Source organism: Coregonus clupeaformis, chromosome 19, assembly GCF_020615455.1.
Source record: "Coregonus clupeaformis isolate EN_2021a chromosome 19, ASM2061545v1, whole genome shotgun sequence".
Classification (NCBI taxonomy): domain Eukaryota; kingdom Metazoa; phylum Chordata; class Actinopteri; order Salmoniformes; family Salmonidae; genus Coregonus; species Coregonus clupeaformis.
This window is the reverse complement of record NC_059210.1, coordinates 28,306,437-28,330,811: the sequence shown is the minus strand read 5'-3', so window position 1 is coordinate 28,330,811 and position 24,375 is coordinate 28,306,437. Positions and strand designations below refer to the sequence as shown.

The window sequence follows — 24,375 nt, the reverse complement described above, 5'->3', positions numbered from 1 at the left end:
ATAGAAAATACATTACTTTCATAGAACACACACACAAACGCTTTGGGCCCCCTCACTCTGCGCCCTCAGCCCTTGTCAGACAGCCCAATTATCCCCCTGCTCTCTGTACTGAGCTCAGTTCTCTCTTTACTCATAGTTGTCTTAAATTCTCCCTATGTCTCCCGTACATAACCCTCATTTCACCTTGGTTTTAATTTTTGGACCTGTATGCTAGATCTATTGTCAGTTGGTGTTTATAGATCAGTATTCTATTGGACAGTTGGTATTTGTAGGTCAGTATTCTATTGGTCAGTTGGTATTTGTAGGTCAGTATTCTATTGGTCAGTTGGTGTTTGTAGGTCAGGATTCTATTGGTCAGTTGGTGCTGTTGATTGTGGTTGTGGCTCTAGGGTTTTCTCTCGGAGACAGTTCTGAGGGAATCTGTCTCTGGGTTTATGAGAAATTTCACCTGCTGCTTCAATCTTGCCTCAATTTAATATTTTAAATGGTAATCAACCTCCATCTCAGGGTGGTTTGGGACCGAAAGGCATCCCACCCAAAAGTGATGTCTTTGAGGAAGCAGCAGCGGGGACGGGCAGAGCAAAGGAGTGCCCTCGCCAATCCCCCTAAGCCCTGTCTGCACCCAGCCCCCACACCCCCCTCCTTCCCCTAGCCATTCAGACAGGGATTAAGTCACACTTGTGGAGGCCTTTGAGACAGAGAGGAGATTGGAATCAGTGGAGGTGGTTTGGGTATTGGGGGGGGGGGGTCAGGGATGTTTGATTGAAGACTTTATTAACCCTGCGTGCCCCTGTTGCTGAGCAGTGGGGCACCTCTGGGCATGGGGGGAGGCTCTCTATGGTGGGACGGCAGGGGAGACAGGGGAGGCTGCCATCAGGGGGGACAGAGACAGGCAGCAGTGTCTTCCACGGTTCGGGACTCAGCGGGGGGCTAGGATTGGGGCGCAGTGGAGGCAATCTGATGGCGCGGGTGCGGCTCGGTCCTGTGTGATGCTCGGCCGATAAGACAGGAGCGGAGGCGCCCAGCCAGGACCCAACGCCCACCTTTCATCTGTCCCACGGTGGAGGGGGCCGCTGATGGCATTCATGCAGGCTTAAAATAGAGAGGCAAGCAGGGGGAGGGCACATAGCCCAGACCACTGGGGGTGGCAGGCAATTACCGGCCGGGAGAGAAGCGGCACTGAGAGAAGGGGAGGGAGGGGAGCGGGCCGGTCACACAGGCCAGATCTGGACCGGAGAGAGGAGAGGATGGAGGGAAAGACGCAAGGAAGGACGGACAGCCCTCTCTCAGTAGGATGCAGACTGGACCAGTTAGTGCGGGATCATGGTATCCCTGTCTGAGCTCTGGGCTCTGTGACAGGGACATTGTGGCCAAGGCAGAGGGACAGGCATGTGTTGGTGCTGTGCCACGTGCTGCAGCATGAGCAGGCAAGCAGGAGAGAGGCAATGATTGAATTGAACTGCTATACTTTAGTACACAAACGTACCTGTACATGAGCTTACACTTTTCCTTTTGTGTCTGTGTATTTGTGAGTGTGTGTGTGTGTTTGACGATAATGTGTGTGTATAATATGTTTCTCCCTGCCTTCACTTTCTGACCCTCCTTGTTGTATGGTGTGTTCTTCTTTTGCAGAGGAAGGCATCAATCACGAGTGCAAGCTGTGTAACCAGATGTTTGACTCTCCGGCCAAGCTCCTGTGTCACCTGATCGAGCACAGCTTCGAGGGCATGGGCGGCACCTTCAAGTGTCCCGTCTGCTTCACAGGTGAGGGGTCGGGGTGGGGCATCAGAGGGGGGCCAGGTGGAGGGCAGTCAAGGTGCTTGAGTGTCTGACCAACATTAACATACACACATAGACACAATATGAACACATGTTCCACTAGATCTGCAGGCCCACACACGGTGTTGCACTGCACTTTCTCACCCATTGAACAGCAGAGATGCTAAGACATGGACCCAGATAAATCCTCTCCACCTCCCTATTCCTCTCCCCATACCTTCCACCCTATACCCCCTCCTGTGCTAACATGTAGTCCTCCTCCTCCACTACTTAATTGAACTGTATTAACGATCAGTTCAGTGGGAGGTAAAGAGTTGGGTTGGAGAGATGTCCTGTCTCAGGAAAGACACGGATGTCCATGTAGTAAAGAATTAGCCAAGATATAAAAAACTCACTCCATACATTGGAATCAAGTCCATTGTGCAAGATAGTGAAAATATTATGACAAATAGCCAAGCCGCAGGAGACCTAGCAGAGATATTCCACACTCTGTGCTTCTGAGATGGAGAACTCAGGTCCTTTATCAGTCCTGTCGTGCTGATGGGAAAGTTAATTAGAGCTGATTTACCCAAGGTGCAACAGGGTGTGATGTCCGCCTTGAGTTGGCCAGACTCACACTGTCAGCTCCACTCAGTCACAGCCACAGCCATAGTCACAGGGCAGGGTTGGCTGAGCACAGAGACTAGCCCAGCCACAGTCGGCATGATTCAGTCATAGGCACAGTCACAGCGACCATCACAGGGAACCGGCACAGGGCAGGCCAGGTGTAGCCAAGACTAGCAGGCCAAGCAGAGCGGCTCAAGGTTCTTCAGGTTTGGCCGTGGTCCCCTGTGTCTGCTGTGCCCCAGATCAGAAAGGCCCTGAGAGGTCAGAGAATAAAGAGCAGGTTGAAAGACGAGGGCAACTAATCCTCTATGGCCGTCCGGCTGTTTTAGGGGCCCTCTGTACGTGTCCTCCGAGTTAAGCAGCCAGGGCTCTTCAGGTAGCAGGCTCAAAGTCACATTGGACCTCCAGCTCCCCTGTGGGAATCAGAAATCATTATAGACACTGAGACACAGACATGGCTGACTGTTGTCTGTCTTTATCCATTGTCTTATGTCTATTTCTCTTACTTCCTGTTTGTCTGCTTTTTTGTGTTTCTCTCTCTGTTTCTCTAGCAATTGGAAATCCCAATCCCAAGCTGTCTGTCTGAGAGTCTACCTGCTTATATGTGTCTGTTGGTTTCTGTTAGTCTGTCTGCATCAGAATACTTACTAAATTATAATCTCAGACCACGAAGCAGGCCCCCCTTGTCTCTCTCTCTCTCAATAGTTGTTTGGTTGTGTTCATCCCCCACCCCCACTCCCTTCCCCCACAGGTACACAGCACTCTTTTTAAAAGTTTAACTCTATTCCTGTGCGGGTTATGAATAAGTAAGGGGGTGCTGCTCCTTTGGGGAGGGTTAATAATTCAGACTCTCCACACACACACACACAGCAAACTTAAGTTTACTGAAACAAAACAGAAAAAAACACAGGAGGGATGGTCTGCATGTTGTCTTACCTCCCCATCTCTCCATATCTCATCTCCTCCCGGTCTTTTCTCTATTTATATTTACGCTGTTGAAGTTGTTGTTTTAGTGCAATGAGTGTCTTTCCCTCGCCTCTGTATTTGCACAGAGAGCGACAGATTCCCACTTTTCCTCCATAGTTCATTCAGTAACCTAGCTCACTTTTTAGCATAACTCTGCCCTGTGACCAGTTCTTTTAATCCGAAACCAATCATCTAACACACCCTCTCCTTCCCCCCAGTCTTTGTCCAGGCCAATAAGCTGCAGCAGCACATCTTTGCCGTCCACGGTCAGGAGGACAAAATCTACGACTGCTCCCAGTGTCCACAGAAGTTCTTCTTTCAGACTGAGCTCCAGGTCAGTACTAACTACATACAGTGCCTTTGGAAAGTATTCAGACCCATTGAATTTTTCCACATTTTGTTACGTTACAGCCTTATTCTAAAATGGATTCAATTGTTTTTTTCCTCATCAATCTACACACAATACCCCATAATGACAAAGCAAAAACAGTTTATACATTTTAGCAAATGTATTACAAATTAAAATGGAAATATTACATTTACATAAGTATTCAGACCCTTTACTCAGTACTTTGTTGAAGCACCTTTGGCAGCGATTACAGCCTTCGAGTCATCTTGGGTATGACACTACAAGCTAGGCACCCCTGTATTTGGGGAGTTTCTCCCATTCTTCTCTGCAGATCCTCTCAAGCTCTGTCAGGTTGGATGGGGAGCGTTGCTGCACAGCTATGTTTAGGTCTCTCCAGAGATGTTCGATCGGGTTCAAGTCCGAGCTCTGGCTGGGCCACTCAAGGACATTCAGAGACTTGTCCCGAAGCCACTCCTGCGTTGTCTTGGCTGTGTGCTTAAGGTCGTTGTCGTGTTGGAAGGTGAACCTTCGCCCCAGTCTGAGGTCCTGAGCGCTCTGGAGCAGGCTTTCATCAAGGATCTCTCTATACTTTGCTCCGTTCCTGACTAATCTCCTAGTCCCTGCCGCTGAAAAACATCCCCACAGCATGATGCTGCCACCACCATGCTTCACCGTAGGGATGGTGCCAGGTTTCCTCCAGACGTGACGCTTGGCATTCAGGCCAGAGTGTTCCAGCTTGGTTTCATCAGACTAGAGAATCTTGTTTCTCATGGTCTGAGAGTCCTTTAGGTGCCTTTTAGCAAATTTCAAGCGGGCTGTCATGTGCCTTTTACTGAGGAGTGGCTTCTGTCTGGCCACTACCATAAAGGCCTGATTGGTGGAGTGCTTCAGAGATGGTTGTCCTTCTGGAAGGTTCTCCCATCTCCACAGAGGAACTCTGAAGCTCTGTCAGAGTGACCATCGGGTTCTTGGTCACCTCCCTGACCAAGGCCCTTCTCCTCCGATTGCTCAGTTTGGCCGGGCGGCCAGTCTAGGAAGAGTCTTGGTGGTTCCGAACTTCTTCCATTTAAGAATGATGGAGGCCACTGGGTTCTTGGGGACCTTCAATGCTGCAGACATTTTTTGGTACCCTTCCCTAGATCTGTGCATCGACACAATCCTGTCTCGGAGTTCTACGGACAATTCCTTCGACCTCATGGCTTGGTTTTTGCTCTGACATGCACTGTCAACTGTGGGACCTTATATAGACAGGTGTTTGCCTTTCCAAATCATGTCCAATCAATTGAATTTACCACAGGTGGACTCCAATCAAGTTGTAGAAACATCTCAAGGATGATCAATGGAAACAGGATGCACCTGAGCTCAATTTCGAGTCACATAGCAAAGGGTCTGAATACTTATGTAAATAAGGTATTTCAGTTTTTTGTTTTTTTATACATTCGCAAAAAAATCTAAAAAACTGTTTTCGCTTTGTCATTATTTGTTATTGCGTGTAGATTGATAAAAGAAAGAAGATTTAATCAATTTTAGAATAAGGCTGTAACGCAACAAAATGTGGAAAAGGGGAAGGAGTCTGAATACTTTCCGAATGCACTGTATAGACAAAGAGTGATGTAATCTCTCAACGCCATGCAGCATTTTTGATAGGAACCACTCAACCAACATAATCTGAAATCATATGATCTGACTTCAATAATAACTGCTTCTAATGGACTGAGTAGGTTACCAATATTTTTGTCCACCTTGGTTCATGGTCTTCACTACCAGGATTCCATTGCAGTCTTGGACTCAGGGTGTAGCTGAACATGTTTTGTGGGACGGTTGATGATTAATAAGGACATTATTGTAAGAGAAAATGAGTAACTTCCTTATGGGCAGTCATGATTAGACCCCAGTGCACTGCTAATCAATCAGCTCTCCTGCTGGGCTCTCTGTAGCCCAATATTAGACCTCTGATTTAATAATTTAATAAATTAATGAGATGAGGTCTAAGGGCATTCCATAGCGACTGTTCGAGATAACTCATGGTCCAATGACTGTATCTGCTTAGCAGCATGTGTCCCGCGTCCGAAGCTACATCCATAATCGGTAGACAGTTCTGGTGGAGAGTTGCCGTTTGCATCGGCGAGCAGTGATCAAGAAACTATTTTAAATCCTGTTTTTAGATGCTACACTCCCTCCCCAAATCAAAATCTCATATGGATGGCAATGTTTTGTTCTCGCTTTGCATGCACATGTTTCTTCTACTTCCCATCTGGGGCAGCATGGTTCACATATTGCAAGGCTGATTAGCTAGACAAACAGGTGTGAAACACAGACTGGTGTTTGCGCAAAGTGAGAACACAACATGGAATCCATGTTTGGTTTTGATTTGGAGGGGGGTGGTAGAATCTAACAATTGGATTGAATTATTGCCTGGGCACTGCTCTGTGACGCAGACGACGACCTCCCAATCAGAACCGTCAACCGATTACGGGTATAGCTTCGGAAGTGGGAAAAGCATCGCCAAACAGGCACAGACACAGGTCGGCAAATAACTTGCGAGGTGGGTTAGTGTTATATTGTTAGACAGAGATACAGTATACTGTACAATCTCCACCTAGAAGCTGGGCTAGGCTCTCTGGTGCGTGCACACTCCTCCCCTGACACACACACACACACCTCCCCTGACACACACACACACCTCCCCTGACACACACACACACCTCCCCTGACACACACACACACACACCTCCCCTGACACACACACACACACACCTCCCCTGACACACACACACACACACCTCCCCTGACACACACACACACACCTCCCCTGACACACACACACACCTCCCCTGACACACACACACACACCTCCCCTGACACACACACACACACACACACCTCCCCTGACACACACACACACACCTCCCCTGACACACACACACACCTCCCCTGACACACACACACACACCTCCCCTGACACACACACACACACACACACCTCCCCTGACACACACTCCTCCCCTGACACACACACACACACTCCTCCCCTGACACACACACACACACACTTCTCCCCTGACACACACACACACTCCTCCCCTGACACACACACACCTCCCCTGACACACACACACACTTTTCCCCTGACACACACACTTTTCCCATGACACACACACACACTTTTCCCCTGACACACACACATTTTTCCCCTGACACACACACTTCTCCCCTGACACACACACAATTCCCCTGACACACACACACCTCCCCTGACACACACACCTCCCCTGACACACACTCTCCTCCCCTGACACACACACTCTCCTCCCCTGACACACACACTCTCCTCCCCTGACACACATACTCTCCTCCCCTCATACATACACGCACTCCTCCCCTCATACATACACTTACAGGAAACCATTACCATAGTGAGAGGCCATGTTTAGATGGGGTACCGCTACCCAGCCTGGTCTGATAGACTAGACGTAACACAGTAAACAAAAATCAGGTACACTCCATTTAGTATGATATGTTACGATTGGTATGCTTACATAAGACAGAAGGTTACTTTTGATCTACTTTCTAACTACTTAGCATGTTAGCTAACCCTTCCCGTGGCCTAGCTAACGTTAGCCACATCATAACATATCTTAGATATTGCAAATTCATAACATATAGTACGAATTGCAATTCGTAACATATCATACGAATTGTAATTCGTAACATATCATACGAAATGGATGGACATTCACAAATTATTGCATACCATACCAAACGTAACATATGATACTAATTTGAGTGTCCCAGATTTTCGTTTACTATGCTACGTTTACCCGAGTTCAGGTTGCGCAACCACATACTTATATATAGTACACCCACACTTATTCTCACTCGTTCTGTTTTAGACACAGAAAACACTGACACACAATACTTGTATATGCAGAAGCAAAGATTTCCAGATCCAGCCACCCCTCCCCTCCATCAGGTTGACTTCCTTTCCTCCCTCCACCCCCTCCTCTCCTTCCTTCCTCCCTCCCTGTCCTGGCAGGGTTCTGGCCGTGTTGGGTCGTTAGGGTCCAGACAGATCGAGGAGGGCCCAGCTCTGTATAACTCACTCAAGAGTGGGTCCAGTGGGCAGCTGGGGTCAGCGTTATTCTGCCCTGCCCCTGGCTGGATCCATCATCCTGAGCTATGAGCTACAGGCTGGAGGATGGACCCACCTAGCCGCCTGCTGCTACCACACCCTCCCTCTCTCTCTTCCTCATGTGGCTCCTTCCTGCTCCACTAGGGTGGATGGTAGAGGAGAGGGTCTGTGGGTATTCTAGCCCTGGGAGTGAGCTGCCTGTGAGCCAAATAATGGCCAAATAATATCCATGGCTCCTTTTTGGGGCTATGACCTAAATCTCCTGACCAGCCCACAGAGCCCCAGCCCGGACCTGCCCTCCCCCCACCCTGCCGTGACAGTGATGTAGGGCCGGCGGCGGTGGGCATATGGCCGGTCAGTCCATTTAGCAGCAGGAGGAGCGCTGGACCCTGTCGGTCACTGTCTGCCTCACCCCGAGGCCGAACGACCGAGAGATAAACACCAGCCGATCGCACAGTGTGGCACGGCCCCCTCTTGCGCTTCTCCACCTTTCCACACTCCTCCATTTTCCTCCCTTCGTTCCACCCTGGCCACACCTCTCCCCCTCCTGACCGGGTCACACCGTCTAAAATAAGTTATGTTCTTCTTTACGTAGGACCACTCACTCCATCACCAAGCTAGGAACACCACACTCACATGGCCACAACAGTATCCTCTGATCGGCCCGAGTGTGAGTCCTTCTTCCATTTCCTGGCCCTGTTCCATATCTGGGCATTGCCTCCCACTAACCACCCCCCAGCCCACCCCTGTGCCTGGCCCCAGGAGGAGCAGGTCTAAGTGGGGGAGATGGAGTGGTCTGAGTGGGGGATATGAACTAGGCTGGTCGTGGAGGTTATTGGTGAGGCTGGTTGTTGTGGTGTTTGTGTTAATGAGGTCTGAATGAATGGATGGAAGATGGCTGGCTGGTCTGTCCGGGCTGTGCCCTGCTTGGCGCTCCCTACCCCAGCCCTCTGAGGGCCCTCGCAGGGCCACCCTCCTTTAATCCTCCAGCCTTCCCAGGGGCCTGTGGGGGGACACGTCACTGCATCATCCTCTCTCCCTCATGGCCACCTACCCCACCCTCCCTCACTTTTCTGAACTGTCTTGCTCTTGCCTCCCTCTCTCTCTATCTTTCTCTCTATCCTTGTCCCATATGTACCAGCCCCCATGCATATTTTAGCCCCTCACAACTCCTCTCGTCCTTTGTGCCTCTCCCCAGTGCCCCATAAATAGTACAGACGTAAGCTGGTAAATAAGTGATGCTTATTGTCCCTGATCAGCGCTGCTATATCCAGCCTGCCAGAACTGGATTCCTTTACTGGAAACTTCAGAGACTTGGCTTTTTTGTGTGTGTTGTTGTTTGTCTCCCCAGGTGCCTTATAGCCCCACCCCCCAACCCCCTCTCACCCCTCCTCTCCCACTCCAGCCTTCACCCCTCTGGTCTGCTGTCATTGGCTGACGGCATGGCTGATCTTTACACTATGCTAGATAATTCAACCCTCAGGGGGGCGCTGGCGCTCCCCACTCAGGCCAGCACACCCCTCTGTTGGCATGTGTGTACACTATTTCCTTTAGCACTAGTAAATATTTAACTCCAGTCAGCAGTTTGGACTGGGAGGGGATGGGGGGGAGGGAGGGAGGAGAGCGGGGTCCTCTGGCTTGTTTGTTTGTTGATTCCTCCTCCTCCTCCCGCTACACCCCGAAAGTGTTGAATATTTGAGTGCAGTGCATTCTCACAGAATGCTCCTATAACGGTAGGAGCTGGGGTTTGGGTCTTAGAGCAGAGATGCAGAGAACATGGAGGCACACGATTAACATGCAGTGTCTGATCTCTCTGTCTGCCTTGTTTGATTGGACAAGTTGTGCACTGAGCAGTGTCTTTGTTAGCCTCGTGTATGTTCACATTAGGAAATGTGTCTATTTTAGAATGAGTGCGCTACGGAGTCTAAGTAGTGTTTTCTTTGTTAGTCCTATGCTCGCTGCCGTAGCTACACTACAGTGTGTGAATATTGTAGTGTCTGTCTCTGAACTATGGATGTGTTTTTGTATGTGTGTGTAGATGGCTGGGGAGTTCTTAGTTTGATCACCATGGCGTGCCACAGTGTGGAGGCAGGATTTGATCTAGGTGTCCCAGTGGGGGTGTCTGGTTGTCCCAGCTGCCCCGCTGTGCAGAGTGGCGCTCCATGTTATTAGAAAGGGGACCAGGGGGGCTCTCTGCAGACCTCCCTTCTTCCCCACTGCCCCCCGCTCCCTCCCAAAACCTCCCGCAAGCTGATTGGCCAGCTCAGAGAGATGCAGTCTGGGGACTGCATGCACCACATACAGGATACAGCTGTCTGGCTTGGCATACCTGTCTTGTCTGAGCTGCACCTCAGAACACTATGGTCCACTGTGGTAGCCTACACTGGTCTAGTGGTCAGGCAGTGGTGTGAAGCTGTGGTCAAGGTATCAATGGTATTATATTTTTCAGCTCAATAAACACATTCAATGTACAGCAACAACACTTGAGGAGATGAGAATAGGGATTTTGATTCAGTCGTGCTTGTAAAGAGGGTTAATGGGGGGTGAAAACAACATCAGCATAGAAAATGTAACAACCTGCAAACCTCTGAGGAGATGGAGCAGGAACATACTGTCGTCCCTCACATCCTCAGCCCTGGACGTGTTTAAGTTGTTTACCTGTTTCTGTGTGTTTTGTTTTCATTCCCCAACTCCCGCACTGCGAAATAAACTCAGACAAATTTGAGTGTGGTGAATTGAAATGAAAAACGCTCTTCATGGGGTAAGCTAATCTTCAGAGGGAATCAAGACATCCACATCCTGTCGTCTTACCATGGTGTGTGTATGTATGTGTGCGCCCGCATTATTTGCTACAAGCCTCTGAAAGGGACTCTGTGAATACCCACACACAGATCCATCAACTATTCTATCTGTATCTTCTTACCCTCTCCATCCATTCTCTTTATCTGTCTGTTACAGTCCATTATTTGTATTCTATCAGAGAAAGAGAGCGAGAGCGAGAGAGAGGGGGAAAGAGGAAGGGAAGGGGGGCAGTTCTCTCCTCCTGGAACCTTTCCCTGTTTCAGTGTGTCTGCCTCCACAGAGCAAAGCATCGTCCCTAGTCAGACATGACAGTTTAACTGAGAAGTGTTGTCGCGGTACAGGACTAGCGCTGCATGGTGCGGCGTCATTCCACTCGTGCCAAAACAGGACCGGAACTATCATGGATGTGACAGTGACGTATGAGCCGGGTATTGTCCCTGAGTGGGTTCTCCTGGCACTAAACAGTGTAGAGACGTGGTTACGCTGTGATCGGATCTGATCAACCACAAAGATGTGGACTACAACACTAGATCAACATCACACATCACCACACTGGTGGTTTGGTAATGGTCTCTCTCTCTCTGTCTGTCTCTCTCTCTCTTTTCCTCTCTCTGTCTCTTCCTCTCTCTCGCTTCCTCTCTTTCTCTCTTGGTCTCTTTATCTCTGTCATTCTCTTTCTCCTTCTCTCCATAGAGAACACACAGGATGGGGTGTTTTACACCCTGATGTTCTCCATTCAGCAGCTGGAGGCTGACACACACACACACTCTATAAATCACACACACCACTGACAGCTCACAGTCGCACCATCAGCCCTTCCTCACACACTCCTCTCTGTGAATATTCCCATCCCTTTCTCTCTCTCTGTTTCTCATTGTCTCTCTCATTTCCATTCTCTCTCTCTCTCTCTCTCTCTCTCTCTCTCTCTCTCTCTCTCTCTCTCTCTCTCTCTCTCTCTCTCTCTCTCTCTCTCTCTCTCTCTCTCTCTCTCTCTCTCTCTCTCTCTCTCTCTCTCTCTCTCTCTCTCCCCCCCGCTGGGTGATCATAGTTGTGACACCACAAAGCGCACCACATCAAACCCCTCCCCTCACCCCTTTCTATGCACTTTTGTTCCCTACTCTTAGCTTTCCCCCTCAGTTTAGGGTGCATTGTAATCAAATTGGCGGGGTCCCTGGGGACCTGTGGGGATTGGGTATGTTATGACAGTGACACGGAAAGGGAATGGGAGTGTGCTCTAGTGATCAGGCCAGGTGGGCTGGGAGAGCGAATGGGAGAGCAGCACTGCATGTCTCTCTGTACTCTGTCACCCATGGCACAGTCCGTCTGGGGCCCCTGAGCTCATCTGGCACTAAGCACTCCACTACGCCCCATAGAGCCTGTATAGCCACAGGCCCCCTCTCTGCTCTCTCTCTGGATGTGCATGTGTGAGTGCACATGTTTTTATCATATTGTGTATATAAACCCATAAATATTTGAGGGGATATTCTCACACACTAACACAAACACTCGTACTGTATTTTATAGGGTATGCCAGTCAGCAGTTGGATCAGGAGGTCATGGTAGGTGTGTTATTTTGTTAGCCTGTACAGGGGGATGACGAGGGACTGAACACCATAGCTGTGGAGGCCAAGGAGAGACTCCTTACTGACACCAGCTGTATCAGGCCTATTTTCTGTAATTTAGCTAAAGCTATTTCAACTAGGATGTTATAGTAGGTCTAACTAGGTTAGTGTGTTTCTATGTGGTTTTGTCTTATGGCTAACCAGTTCTGTGGGTTTGTGTGTGAGTATTTTGGATGTGTTTGTCTCTGAGTCTGAACTTGGCTTTACTGAAGGATAGCAGCAGGGGAGGGGAAGTCCCCCTTGGGTGACAGGGTGGGGGCCAGGGGGGAGGATGGCGAAACAGGACATGGCTGGAGAACGGGCATATTTATTGAGTGGGTTGGGGGGTTAAGGAGAGGCGGGGGGAGGAAAGAGGGAATACGGGGGGAGGGCAGGGGGGCGTTTATTTGTAGCGCACTCCAAGTGAGTTTCCTGTCTCTCGGAGGTGAAAACCTGGAAACATATGAAGCTTTAAGACAGCCCATCTGTTAGTCTCCGGCCCTTGGAAGACTGTCAATGTTCTAAAAATAAGCCACACTAAAGTGCACCAGGCAGCAAAGGTGAATTTTAATTTTTGGTTAAAAACAGAGCAGAGTAGAGAGGGCTAGCGTCCTGAGAGTGGAGCCTCTCCCAAATTAATAAAAATGTAATAACTCAAATATAGTCGTTGCATAAGTATTCACACCCTTTGTTTATCAAATCACATAATAATTTATATGGACATAAAGAAGGGCAGTGATTGGTGGATGGGTAACAATAACAAATCAGACATTGAATATATCTTTAAGCATGGTGAAGTTAATAATTATGCTATTGATGATGTATTAAACCACCTAAACACAACACAGATGCAGTCGTCCTTCTGAACTGCAGGACAGGAAGGAAACTGCTTAGGGATGTCACCATGAGGCCATTGGTGATTTTAAAACAGGTACGGAGTTCAATGGCTGTGATTGGAGAAAACTGAGGATGGATCAACAACATTGTAGTGACTCAATAATGACCTCAATGACAGTGAAAATATTCCAAAACATGCATAAAGTAATACTGCAGGAAAATACGGCAAAGGAATACACACTTTTTGGCCTAAATGCAAAGCCTTATGTTTGGGGAAACTCCAACACATCACTGAGTAACTGCCTCCTTATTTTCAAGCAGGTGGTGGCTGCAAGTGGTGGCTGCATCATGGTATGGGTATGCTTGACATTGGCAAAGAGTGGGGAGTTTTTCAGGATGAAAAGAAACGGGATGGAGCTAAGCACAGGCAAAATCCTAGAGGAAAACCTGCTTCAGTCTGCTTTCCACCAGAAACTGGGAGATTAATTCACCTTTCAGCAGGACAATAATCAAATCAATTCAAATCAAATTTTATTGGCCACATGCGCCGAATACAACAGGTGCAGACATTACAGTGAAATGCTTACTTACAGCCCTTAACCAACAGTGCATTTTTTTTTTTTTTAAGTAAAATAAAACAACAACAAAAAAAGTGTTGAGAAAAAAAGAGAAGAAGTAAAATAAAATAACAGTAGGGAGGCTATATATACAGGGGGGTACCGGTGCAGAGTCAATGTGCGGGGGGCACCGGCTAGTTGAGGTAGTTGAAGTAATATGTACATGTGGGTAGAGTTAAAGTGACTATGCATAAATAATTAACAGAATAGCAGCAGCGTAAAAAGATGGGGTGGGGGGGCAGTGCAAATAGTCCGGGTAGCCATGATTAGCTGTTCAGGAGTCTTATGGCTTGGGGGTAGAAGCTGTTGAGAAGTCTTTTGGACCTAGACTTGGCACTCTGGTACCGCTTGCCGTGCGGTAGCAGAGAGAACAGTCTATGACTAGGGTGGCTGGAGTCTTTGACAATTTTGAGGGCCTTCCTCTGACACCGCCTGGTATAGAGGTCCTGGATGGCAGGAAGCTTAGCCCCAGTGATGTACTGGGCCGTACGCACTACCCTCTGTAGTGCCTTGCGGTCGGAGGCCAAGCAGTTGCCATACCAGGCGGTGATGCAACCAGTCAGGATGCTCTCGATGGTGCAGCTGTAGAATTTTTTGAGGATCTGAGGACCCATGCCAAATATTTTCAGTCTCCTGAGGGGGAATAGGCTTTGTCGTGCCCTCTTCACGACTGTCTTGGTGTGTTTGGACCATGATAGTTCGTTGGTGATGTGGACACCAAGGAACTTGAAGCTCTCAACCTGTTCCACTACAGCCCCGTCGATGAGAATGGGGGCGTGCTCAGTCCTCTTTTTTTTCCTGTAGTCCACAATCATCTCCTTTGTCTTGGTCACGTTGAGGGAGAGGTTGTTATCCTGGCACCACACGGCCAGGTCTCTGACCTCCTCCCTATAGGCTGTCTCATCATTGTCCGTGATCAGGCCTACCACTGTTGTGTCGTCGGCAAACTTAATGATGGTGTTGGAGTCGTGCCTGGCCATGCAGTCATGGGTGAACAGGGAGTACAGGAGGGGACTGAGCACGCACGCCTGAGGGGCCCCCGTGTTGAGGATCAGTGTGGCAGATGTGTTGTTACCTACCCTTACCACCTGGGGGAGGCCCGTCAGGAAGTCCAGGATCCAGTTGTAGAGGGAGGTGTTTAGTCCCAGGATCCTTAGCTTAGTGATGAGCTTTGAGGGCACTATAGTGTTGAATGCTGAGCTGTTGTCAATGAATAGCATTCTCACGTAGGTGTTCCTCTTGTCCAGGTGGGAAAGGGCAGTGTGGAGTGCAATAGAGATTGCATCATCTGTGGATCTGTTGGGGCGGAATGCAAATTGGAGTGGGTCTAGGGTTTCTGGGATAATGGTGTTGATGTGAGCCTTGACCAGCCTTTCAAAGCACTTCATGGCTACAGACGTCAGTGCTACGGGTCGGTAGTCATTTAGGCAGGTTATCTTAGTGTCCTTGGGCACGGGGACTATGGTGGTCTGCTTGAAACATGTTGGTATTACAGACTCAGTCAAGGACATGTTGAAAATGTCAGTGAAGACACTTGCCAGTTGGTCAGCACATGCTCGGAGTACACGTCCTGGTAATCCGTCTGGCCCTGCGGCCTTGTGAATGTTGACCTGCTTAAAAGTCTTACTCACATCGGCTACAGAAAGCGTGATCACATAGTCATCCGGAACAGCTGGTGCTCTCATGCATGCTTCAGTGTTGCTTGCCTCGAAGCGAGCATAGAAGTGGTTTAGCTCGTCTGGTAGGCTTGTGTCACTGGGAAGCTCGCAGCTGTGCTTCCCTTTGTAGTCTGTAATAGTTTTCAAGCCCTGCCACATCCGACAAGCGTCAGAGCCGGTGTAGTATGATTCAATCTTAGTCCTGTATTGACTCTTTGCCTGTTTGATGGTTCGTCGGAGGGCATAGCGGGATTTCTTATAAGCGTCCGGGTTAGAGTCCCGCTCCTTGAAAGAGGCAGCTCTACCCTTTAGCTCAGTGCGGATGTTTCCTGTAATCCATGGCTTCTGGTTGGGGTATGTACGTACGGTCACTGTGGGGACGACATCATCGATGCACTTATTGATGAAGCCAGTGACTGATGTGGTGTACTCCTCAATGCTATCTGAAGAATCCCGGAACATGTTCCAGTCTGTGCTAGCAAAACAGTCCTGTAGTTTAGCATATGTGTCATCTGACCACTTTTTTATTAACTGAGTCACTGGTGCTTCCTGCTTTAGTTTTTGCTTATAAGCAGGAATCAGGAGGATAGAGTTATGGTCAGATTTGCCAAATGGAGGGCGAGGGAGAGCTTTGTATGCGTCTCTGTGTGTGGAGTAAAGGTGGTCTAGAGTTTTTTTTCCTCTGGTTGCACATTTAACATACTGGTAGAAATTAGGTAGAATGGATTTAAGTTTCCCTGCATTAAATTCCCCGGCCACTAGGAGCGCTGCCTCTGGATGAGCGTTTTCCTGTTGACTTATGGCCTTATACAGCTCATTCAGTGCAATCTTAATGTCAGCATTGGTTTGTGGTGGTAAATAGACAGCTATGAAAAATATAGATGAAAACTCTCTTGGTAAATAGTGTGGTCTACAGCTTATCATAAGATACTCTACCTCAGGCGAGCAAAACCTCAATACTTCCTTAGTATTTGATTTTGTACACCAGCTGTTGTTTACAAATATACACAGACCGCCACCCCTTGTCTTACCGGAGTCAGCCGTTCTATCCTGCCGATGTAGCGTATAGCCCGCTAGCTGTATGTTATCTATGTCGTCGTTCAGCCACAACTCGGTGAAACATAAGATATTACAGTTTTTAATGTCCCGTTGGTAGGATACCCGTAATCTTAGGTCATCCAATTTATTTTCCAATGATTGAAGATTGGCTAATAGTATTGAAGAAAAATTATTCATCCAATACGAGGTGAGTGATCGCTGTCCTGATATCCAGAAGCTCTTTTTGGTTATAAGAGACGATGGCAGAAACATTATGTACAAAATAAATTACAAATAACGCGGAAAAACACACATAATAGTACAATTGGTTAGAGGGCTGTAAAACGGCAGCCATCTTCTCCGGCGCCATTCTGTGAACTGGATCTACAACACAAAGCCAAATCTACACTAGAGTTGCTTACAAAGAAGACTGTGAATTTTCCTGAGTGGCCAAGTTACAGTTTTTACCTAAATCTGTTTGAAAATCTATGGCAAGACTTGAAAATTGCTGTCTAGCCATGATCCCCAACACCTTGACAGAGCCTGAAGGATTATGAAAATAGAAATGGGGAAATATTGCACAATACAGGTGTACAAAGCTCTTATGAGACTTACCCAAGAAGACTCACAGCTGTAATTGCTACCAAAGGTGTTCTATTGACTCAGGGGTGTGAATACTTATCAAATCAAGATATATTAGTGTTTTATTCTTCATTAATATATATTTTTTTTTATTATACTTTTTTACTTTGACATATTATTTTGGGTAGATCGTTGACAATTAAATCGATTTTAATCCCACTTTGTAACACAATAAAATGTGAAGAAATCCAAAGGGGGTGTAGACTTTCTATAGGCACTGGGTGTTCTAGCCTAGGCAGCTGCATGGGCGCTATCAGCTGCGATGGACAGACAAGTGTAGGGCGCGAGATGTGACTGAAATTTTGTGGGTGGGGAGAGCGCGAGAGAGGGAAGAGGAGGAGGCTTGGCTTGAAGCGCTGGGCATTGTTATGACCAGCATCATCTCGGGTAGGCAACTCTGTTCCTGGAGTGCTGCAGGTACTGCAGGATTTTGTTCCAACTAGGCACCACACCTGACCAACCAAGCTATTTGATCGCTTCAGGGATTGCCTAAATTCAACACACCTGGTCTTCCAGATCGGTTAAATCAAAAACATGAAGCGGCACTCCAGGACCAGGGTTTCCTACCCTGCATTATCTGAATGAAGCCACAGAATTATACCTACAGAGGAGCGGCTTCTATGGAGGAACTTTGAATGTCTTTGAACTTCTGACAGGTGGCTTAAAGTTGGAACAGCGCTAACAAGCGTGTGTGTGCAGAGTGGCACCTGAATTAAAAACACGTCTTACCTTTCAGTAGTTAATAAATCCAATGTGAAACGTGATAACTATAGTATCCGTAATTAGCACTGAAAAAGTTAACTCATTCTTCTCTAATGAAACATTTATCCCTAATTTCTGAATCATGCTTGTAACGTCAGTAGGCTACAGTAGCTTAAGCTTCGAAGGGGAATGGGCAGGTTGCCTGCACACGCGCACACACACTGCCAAAGATTTTCAGCTGGCAGGGAGACACTGGAACAAGTTTCTGAGTGACAGAGTGAGGGCTTTGCATAGGCACCTTGTTGCGTTTTTTGTGGGACTGAAAAAAAAAGCTTTTTGATGACTTTCGTTCCCGGTTCTGATTCTGTTCCTTGAAAAATGTCATTATTTTCCGGTTTTCGGTTCCAACCCCTTGTGTACAGAACAGTCGATTCCTGTGTTTGCTAGAGGACGCCTAGTGAACTGACATCTTTGAGTCTCCCCACTCCTCCCTGCTCCCCAGGGGGCGCCACAGAGCCAGGTGCCGGGAGGGACCAGGGGGCCCTGCGGCGGCACCTCAGACGCCTTATTGAAAGTGACATGATGGCAGCCCTGTCCAGGTCCTCACGCGTTGTTAACACAGTTAGAAAAAGCACTGTGTTGGAAACATAGATTTGATTTTCCTTTATCTTTATCTCCAGCCCCCCCGTGTGTGTGCAGCAGTCTCGCAGTCTCTGCATTAGTAATGCGACTGGGCCATATTTCCCATGAGCCCACAGCTCGGCAGGATTTAGCCTCTCTTTTATAACCAGTTTAGGAAAACAATGACAGCGTAGATATTGACTGAGCAGTGAGGGGCTGTTCTGCCCACTGCACAGCCTCCCCCTGCAGAGGGGCACTGTTCCATCCATCACGCAGTGTCCCCCTGCTACACGGTGACATGAAAGCAGGCTCTCCGTTTAGTTTGATGGTACAATACAAAGGGATAACACTGTCAATGATGTCTTGCCTTTGTTAGTACAGTGGCTAGGTTATCTTGTACACTAGATGGCTTTGTCTTGGCTGTTTTGATCCACCAGGCAGGGAGGGAGTTGAAATGTGATGTCTGTTATTAGATGTCTGTAATGTGGAGTTGGCCAGAGATGTGGTGCCGTCCGAGACAGGAGGATGAGGTTGGTTCTTAAGTTTGTAGGGGTTTAAGTGATAGTGTTTGTCAGGTACTGTATTGGGGTGATGTGTGTTCCTCTGTGAGATGTTGGGGTGTGTTTGTGGTCTCCGTCTCCAGTCCCCACCTGTTTAAAGAGTGAGAGCAGAGCCCTCGATCTCCTCATCCTGGAGAATATATCAATTACAGCTGCATAGGACTGATGTCACACTGAGAGTCATTATCAGATTCAGAGACACACACCATCCGCACTATCGATTGCCTGCAGCGTGATCAATACTCCTGCCCCCGACGCCGCTCTCAAATGAAGAGAGCTAACTAAGACCAGCATCACAGTGTGTATGTTAAGTGTTACTTTTTGTGTGTGTGTGTCTGTGAAACGGTGTGTCCATCCTGTGGAATGTGCAGCAGTGTAGGTGAGGGTGTTTGTGCGGCTCCTTCCTCCTCTGCTCTGCTCTCCTCCCCCTAGCTGTGCTGTTTCCATCAGGCCACTGCAGTGCTGGTGTAACCCAGGACACCAGGGAGTAGCCACTGCCTCTCAATCCCATCCTTCTGCAAATCAATACACACCAGCAAAACCCTGGAAACCTGGGGAGGGGGGGGGAAACATGCTCTCTCTCGCTCTCTCTCTCTCTCTCTCTCTCTCTCTCTCTCTCTCTCTCTCTCTCTCTCTCTCTCTCTCTGTCTCTCTCTGTCTCTCTCTGTCTCTCTCTGTCTCTCTCTGTCTCTCTCTGTCTCTCTCTCTCTCTCTCTCTCTCTCTCTCTCTCTCTCTCTCTCTCAAAAACATATTCCCTTACAAAGATAACGCAAGGCAGCATTCAAAAAATCACAGAAGGGCACAGTACACTCAAAGCAAGCACAGATACGACTGATGTGCATTTACGTGATGATGATGAAATCCAGGTCTAGTATTCTGTTTTGTCTAAAATGTTCCGCCTCCCCTCTGGCTGGAGCTCTCCAGTCTGTTGTGGCCTGACAAACAGGAGAAGCAGGCAGAGGGAGAGCCAATCCTGACCTCTGTTGGAGGGGGGCAGAACTGTAGGCAGTGTGGCTCAGAGAGAGAGAAGTGGTTTGCTCTCATAATGGGGTCAGTGGCTCCCAGTGAGATACGGCTCCTCACTTGAGAGCCTCTCTTGTGCATGTTCCCGCTCACATACGCGGGGGAGGGGCGCAGGAAAAGAGGGCGAAAGAGCAAGAGAGACTGAAAGAGGAAAATAAAGACTGGCTCTGAACGGCTGCAATCAGACAGTTGAAGGCTTTAAGACCTGGACTGGGCGCTTGGTCTCCTCTGCTGAACTAGTGCAGCCCGGCTCTGCCAACAGTTGTGTGCAAAATATGCGCACCAAGATAAGGGCCAAAGAATAAGTATTTATCAACGGAAAACCATGTTTAATCCTTCAGATTTTCCCCCTTTTTTCATAGTGGTGCACAAACACATGGGTCTATCTTTCTGTGAGAGATTAATCTTGGAAAGCAGCTTTTAGCGGGAAGAGGGGGATGATTGCTGAGCTTTCCTTGGGAATTGGGTTTATGGTCCAGGGGAGAGCACAGAGGAACCAGCCAGCCTACCAGAAATGTCCCTAACACACAGGCCTCTGGGAGCCCCATATCTGCTGTGGTTGTAAATGTAACTCTTCACATCAGATCTGGTTTGGTTTGTGAAGTTATACCCTCTGGTTGAGGTGTGCAGAGAATCTAGGCTCCTGCTGTTGTTTCCGGTGGTGTTATGAATTTAGTTTTGTTAAAGGTGTTTCGTGCGTTATGAATTTATGTGTTGCGCTCGAGGGCCGTTGGAATGTGGGCCTCATAAGGTATTGAGGTGGTGTTTTCAAATATTTATAAGAATATCAAAAGGGATGCATGCCTCAAAAATCTGAATAAACAAATAATTGTTTCATGTTGCCATGGATTAATATAATATGACTGTTGTGTTTATCTGCAGCTCTATGTAAGATGAATAGAAATGTTGTGTGTGTGTGTGTGTGTGTGTGTGTGGAGAGCAGGTAGTTCATGTTACAGGAGGCTGGGGCCCTCCAATGGACAGACAGACATGACTGTTGTGTATAAAGAGAGGGATAGCGTGAGGGGGGTAAGTGGCTGTGGGGGCACGTAGCTTATTATTTCTCTCCTCATGTGTTCTCCTCTCTTCCCTTCCAGAACCACACACTGAGCCAGCACGCGCAGTGAGACTGGGCCCGGCAGGACTCCCAGCTCAGCCCAGAACCCCGACCCAGGCCCGGTGGGAGGGGACCATTTCAACATCACAGCCAATCAAAGTGTCATTTGCTACTCACATGTAAAACTCTAACGATTCCGCCACCAGGCGCAGCTATTACGAGCAGTGGGGAATGAATATTAATGGGATATGCTATTAAAAAAGAAAAGGAGAGTAAAAGGAGATGAAGGAGAGAAAAGGTATTGTACGTGCAGTATTTTTTATCGTCCCTGCTTCCCGGTTGTGAGTTTTTTTTTTTTTTTACAAAATGAAAAAACGGGAGAGAAAAAGAAAGGCCCTCTGTCTGATTTTAGTCTCTAGAAATGCTTCCCTTACCTTGGCCTCTGTTGCTTCTTGTATCAAACTTCATAGGTGCCAATTCTTTGCTCCTTTTTTTGCATATGTTTTCTTCTTTTGTTTTTGTCCCTTGCAGTAAATAGGTACCTGTGCTGTGTTGTGATTGTTTGCCAGTCGTAATATTTCTGAGTTTTCCTCCTTTTTATTATTATTGTTACATATTTTCTTTTTTGTAATTACAAAATAAAAAGACATAAAACAAAATAAAGTTGAGAAAACATAATGGTTTGATTGGATTTTCCAATCTATGGACCTAAAGGTTATTGTAAAAATGAATATCATCAATTTCAGTGCAACTGGATGATGTCTGCTTTTTAAATGTGAATTAACCAGATTGCAATAACTAGTACAGTCAAAAAATGAAATAAAAATACATCACAAATGAAGGGAATCTGTGTGTGTGTGTGAGTCTTGTTTTTCTAATGAAAGCCAGAGAGGTACCCTGGAGAGAATAACATACCTTCACTACAGCAGCTCTCACTGTAAACTAATGATTTCATCTTTTACACTCCATCTCCCAAACACAACCATTCCAGCTACCTAGCACTCATCATCAGTGACTCATCAAGGGTATAGATTTTCTATATGAAAACTGATCATAACACATGTATGAAATGTAATATGCAAAGCTATGTCTTCTGTTTTCTCAGTACATGGGGTCTGTACATTCAGGGAAAGGATCTATTGGTGGACAATATCATAAACTAATTGTGGATCTTGATTTTTTTCTAGTGCTTTTACACAAATATGTAAGGCTTAATAAAACATATATACAGTTGAAGTCGGAAGTTTACATACACTCAGGTTGGAGTCATTAAAACTCGTTTTTCAACCACTCCACACATTTCTTGTTAACAAACTATAGTTTTGGCAAGTTGGTTAGGACATCTACTTTGAGCATGACACAAGTAATTTTTCCAACAATTGTTTACAGACAGATTATTTCACTTATAATTCACTGTATCACAATTCCAGTGGGTCAGAAGTTTACATACACTAAGTTGACTGTGCCTTTAAACAGCTTGGAAAATTCCAGAAAATGATGTCATGGCTTTAGAAGCTTCTGGTAGGCTAATTGACATCCTTTGAATCAATTTGAGGTGTACCTGTGGATGTATTTCAAGGCCTACCTTCAAACTCTGCCTCTTTGCGCGACATCATGGGAAAATCAAAAGAAATCAGCCAAGGAGCAATTTCCAAACGCTTGAAGGTACCACATTCATCTGTACAAACAATAGTATGCAAGTATAAACACCATGGGACCACACAGCCGTCATACCGCTCAGGAAGGAGACGCGTTCTGTCTTCTCGAGATGAACGTACTTTGGTGCGTAAAGTGCAAATCAATCCCAGAACAACAGCAAAGGACCTTGTGAAGATGCTGGAGGAAACAGGTACAACGTATCTATATCTACAGTAAAACGAGTCCTACAGTGAGGGAAAAAAGTATTTGATCCCCTGCTGATTTTGTATGTTTGCCCACTGACAAAAATTATCAGTCTATAATTTTAATGGTAGGTTTATTTGAACAGTGAGAGACAGAATAACAACAAAAAAATCCAGAAAAACGCATGTCAAAAATGTTATAAATTGATTTGCATTTTAATGAGGGAAATAAGTATTTGACCCCTCTGCAAAACATGACTTAGTACTTGGTGGCAAAATCCTTGTTGGCAATCACAGAGGTCAGACGTTTCTTGTAGTTGGCCACCAGGTTTGCACGCATCTCAGGAGGGATTTTGTCCCACTCCTCTTTGCAGATCTTCTCCAAGTCATTAAGGTTTCGAGCCTGATGTTTGTCAACTCGAACCTTCAGCTCCCTCCACAGATTTTCTATGGGATTAAGGTCTGGAGACTGGCTAGGCCACTCCAGGACCTTAATGTGCTTCTTCTTGAGCCACTCCTTTGTTGCCTTGGCCGTGTGTTTTGGGTCATTGTCATGCTGGAATACCCATCCACGACCCATTTTCAATGCCCTGGCTGAGGGAAGGAGTTTCTCACCCAAGATTTGACGGTACATGGCCCCGTCCATCGTCCCTTTGATGCGGTGAAGTTGTCCTGTCCCCATAGCAGAAAAATACCCCCAAAGCATAATGTTTCCACCTCCATGTTTGACGGTGGGGATGGTGTTCTTGGGGTCATAGGCAGCATTCCTCCTCCTCCAAACACGGCGAGTTGAGTTGATGCCAAAGAGCTCGATTTTGGTCTCATCTGACCACAACACTTTCACCCAGTTCTCCTCTGAATCATTCAGATGTTCATTGGCCTGTATATGTGCTTTTTAAGACGGGCCTGTATATGTGCTTTCTTGAGCAGGGGGACCTTGCGGGCGCTGCAGGATTTCAGTCCTTCACGGCGTAGTGTGTTACCAATTGTTTTCTTGGTGACTATGGTCCCAGCTGCCTTGAGATCATTGACAAGATCCTCCTGTGTAGTTCTGGGCTGATTCCTCACCGTTCTCATGATCATTGCAACTCTACGAGGTGAGATCTTGCATGGAACCCCAGGCCGAGGGAGATTGACAGTTCTTTTGTGTTTCTTCCATTTGCGAATAATCGCACCAACTGTTGTCACCTTCTCACCAAGATGCTTGGCGATGGTCTTGTAGCCCATTCTAGCCTTGTGTAGGTCTACAATCTTGCCCCTGACATCCTTGGAGAGCTCTTTGGTCTTGGCCATGGTGGAGAGTTTGGAATCTGATTGATTGCTTCTGTGGACAGGTGTCTTTTATACAGGTAACAAGCTGAGATTAGGAGCACTCCCTTTAAGAGTGTGCTCCTAATCTCAGCTCGTTACCTGTATAAAAGACACCTGGGAGCCAGAAATCTTTCTGATTGAGAGGGGGTCAATTACTTATTTCCCTCATTAAAATGCAAATCAATTTATAACATTTTTGACATGCATTCTTTTGGATTTTTGTTGTTGTTAT

The 24,375-nt window shown here is 47.2% G+C and overlaps 1 protein-coding gene across 2 annotated transcripts in view; it reads left to right on the top strand.

Annotated features, from left to right (window-relative positions):
* Positions 1 to 21,837, top strand: part of znf423 (zinc finger protein 423) — a 138,953-nt gene extending 117,116 nt beyond the window's left edge. For both annotated transcript variants that reach the window (XM_041837325.2, XM_041837326.2), the window contains 3 exons: positions 1,633 to 1,764; positions 3,570 to 3,685; positions 21,032 to 21,837. In XM_041837325.2, coding sequence (XP_041693259.1) covers positions 1,633 to 1,764; positions 3,570 to 3,685; positions 21,032 to 21,061 — 278 coding nt within the window. In that variant the 3' untranslated portion in view covers positions 21,062 to 21,837. The remainder of the gene's footprint in view (positions 1 to 1,632; positions 1,765 to 3,569; positions 3,686 to 21,031) is intronic.
* Positions 21,838 to 24,375: the final 2,538 nt, after the last annotated feature.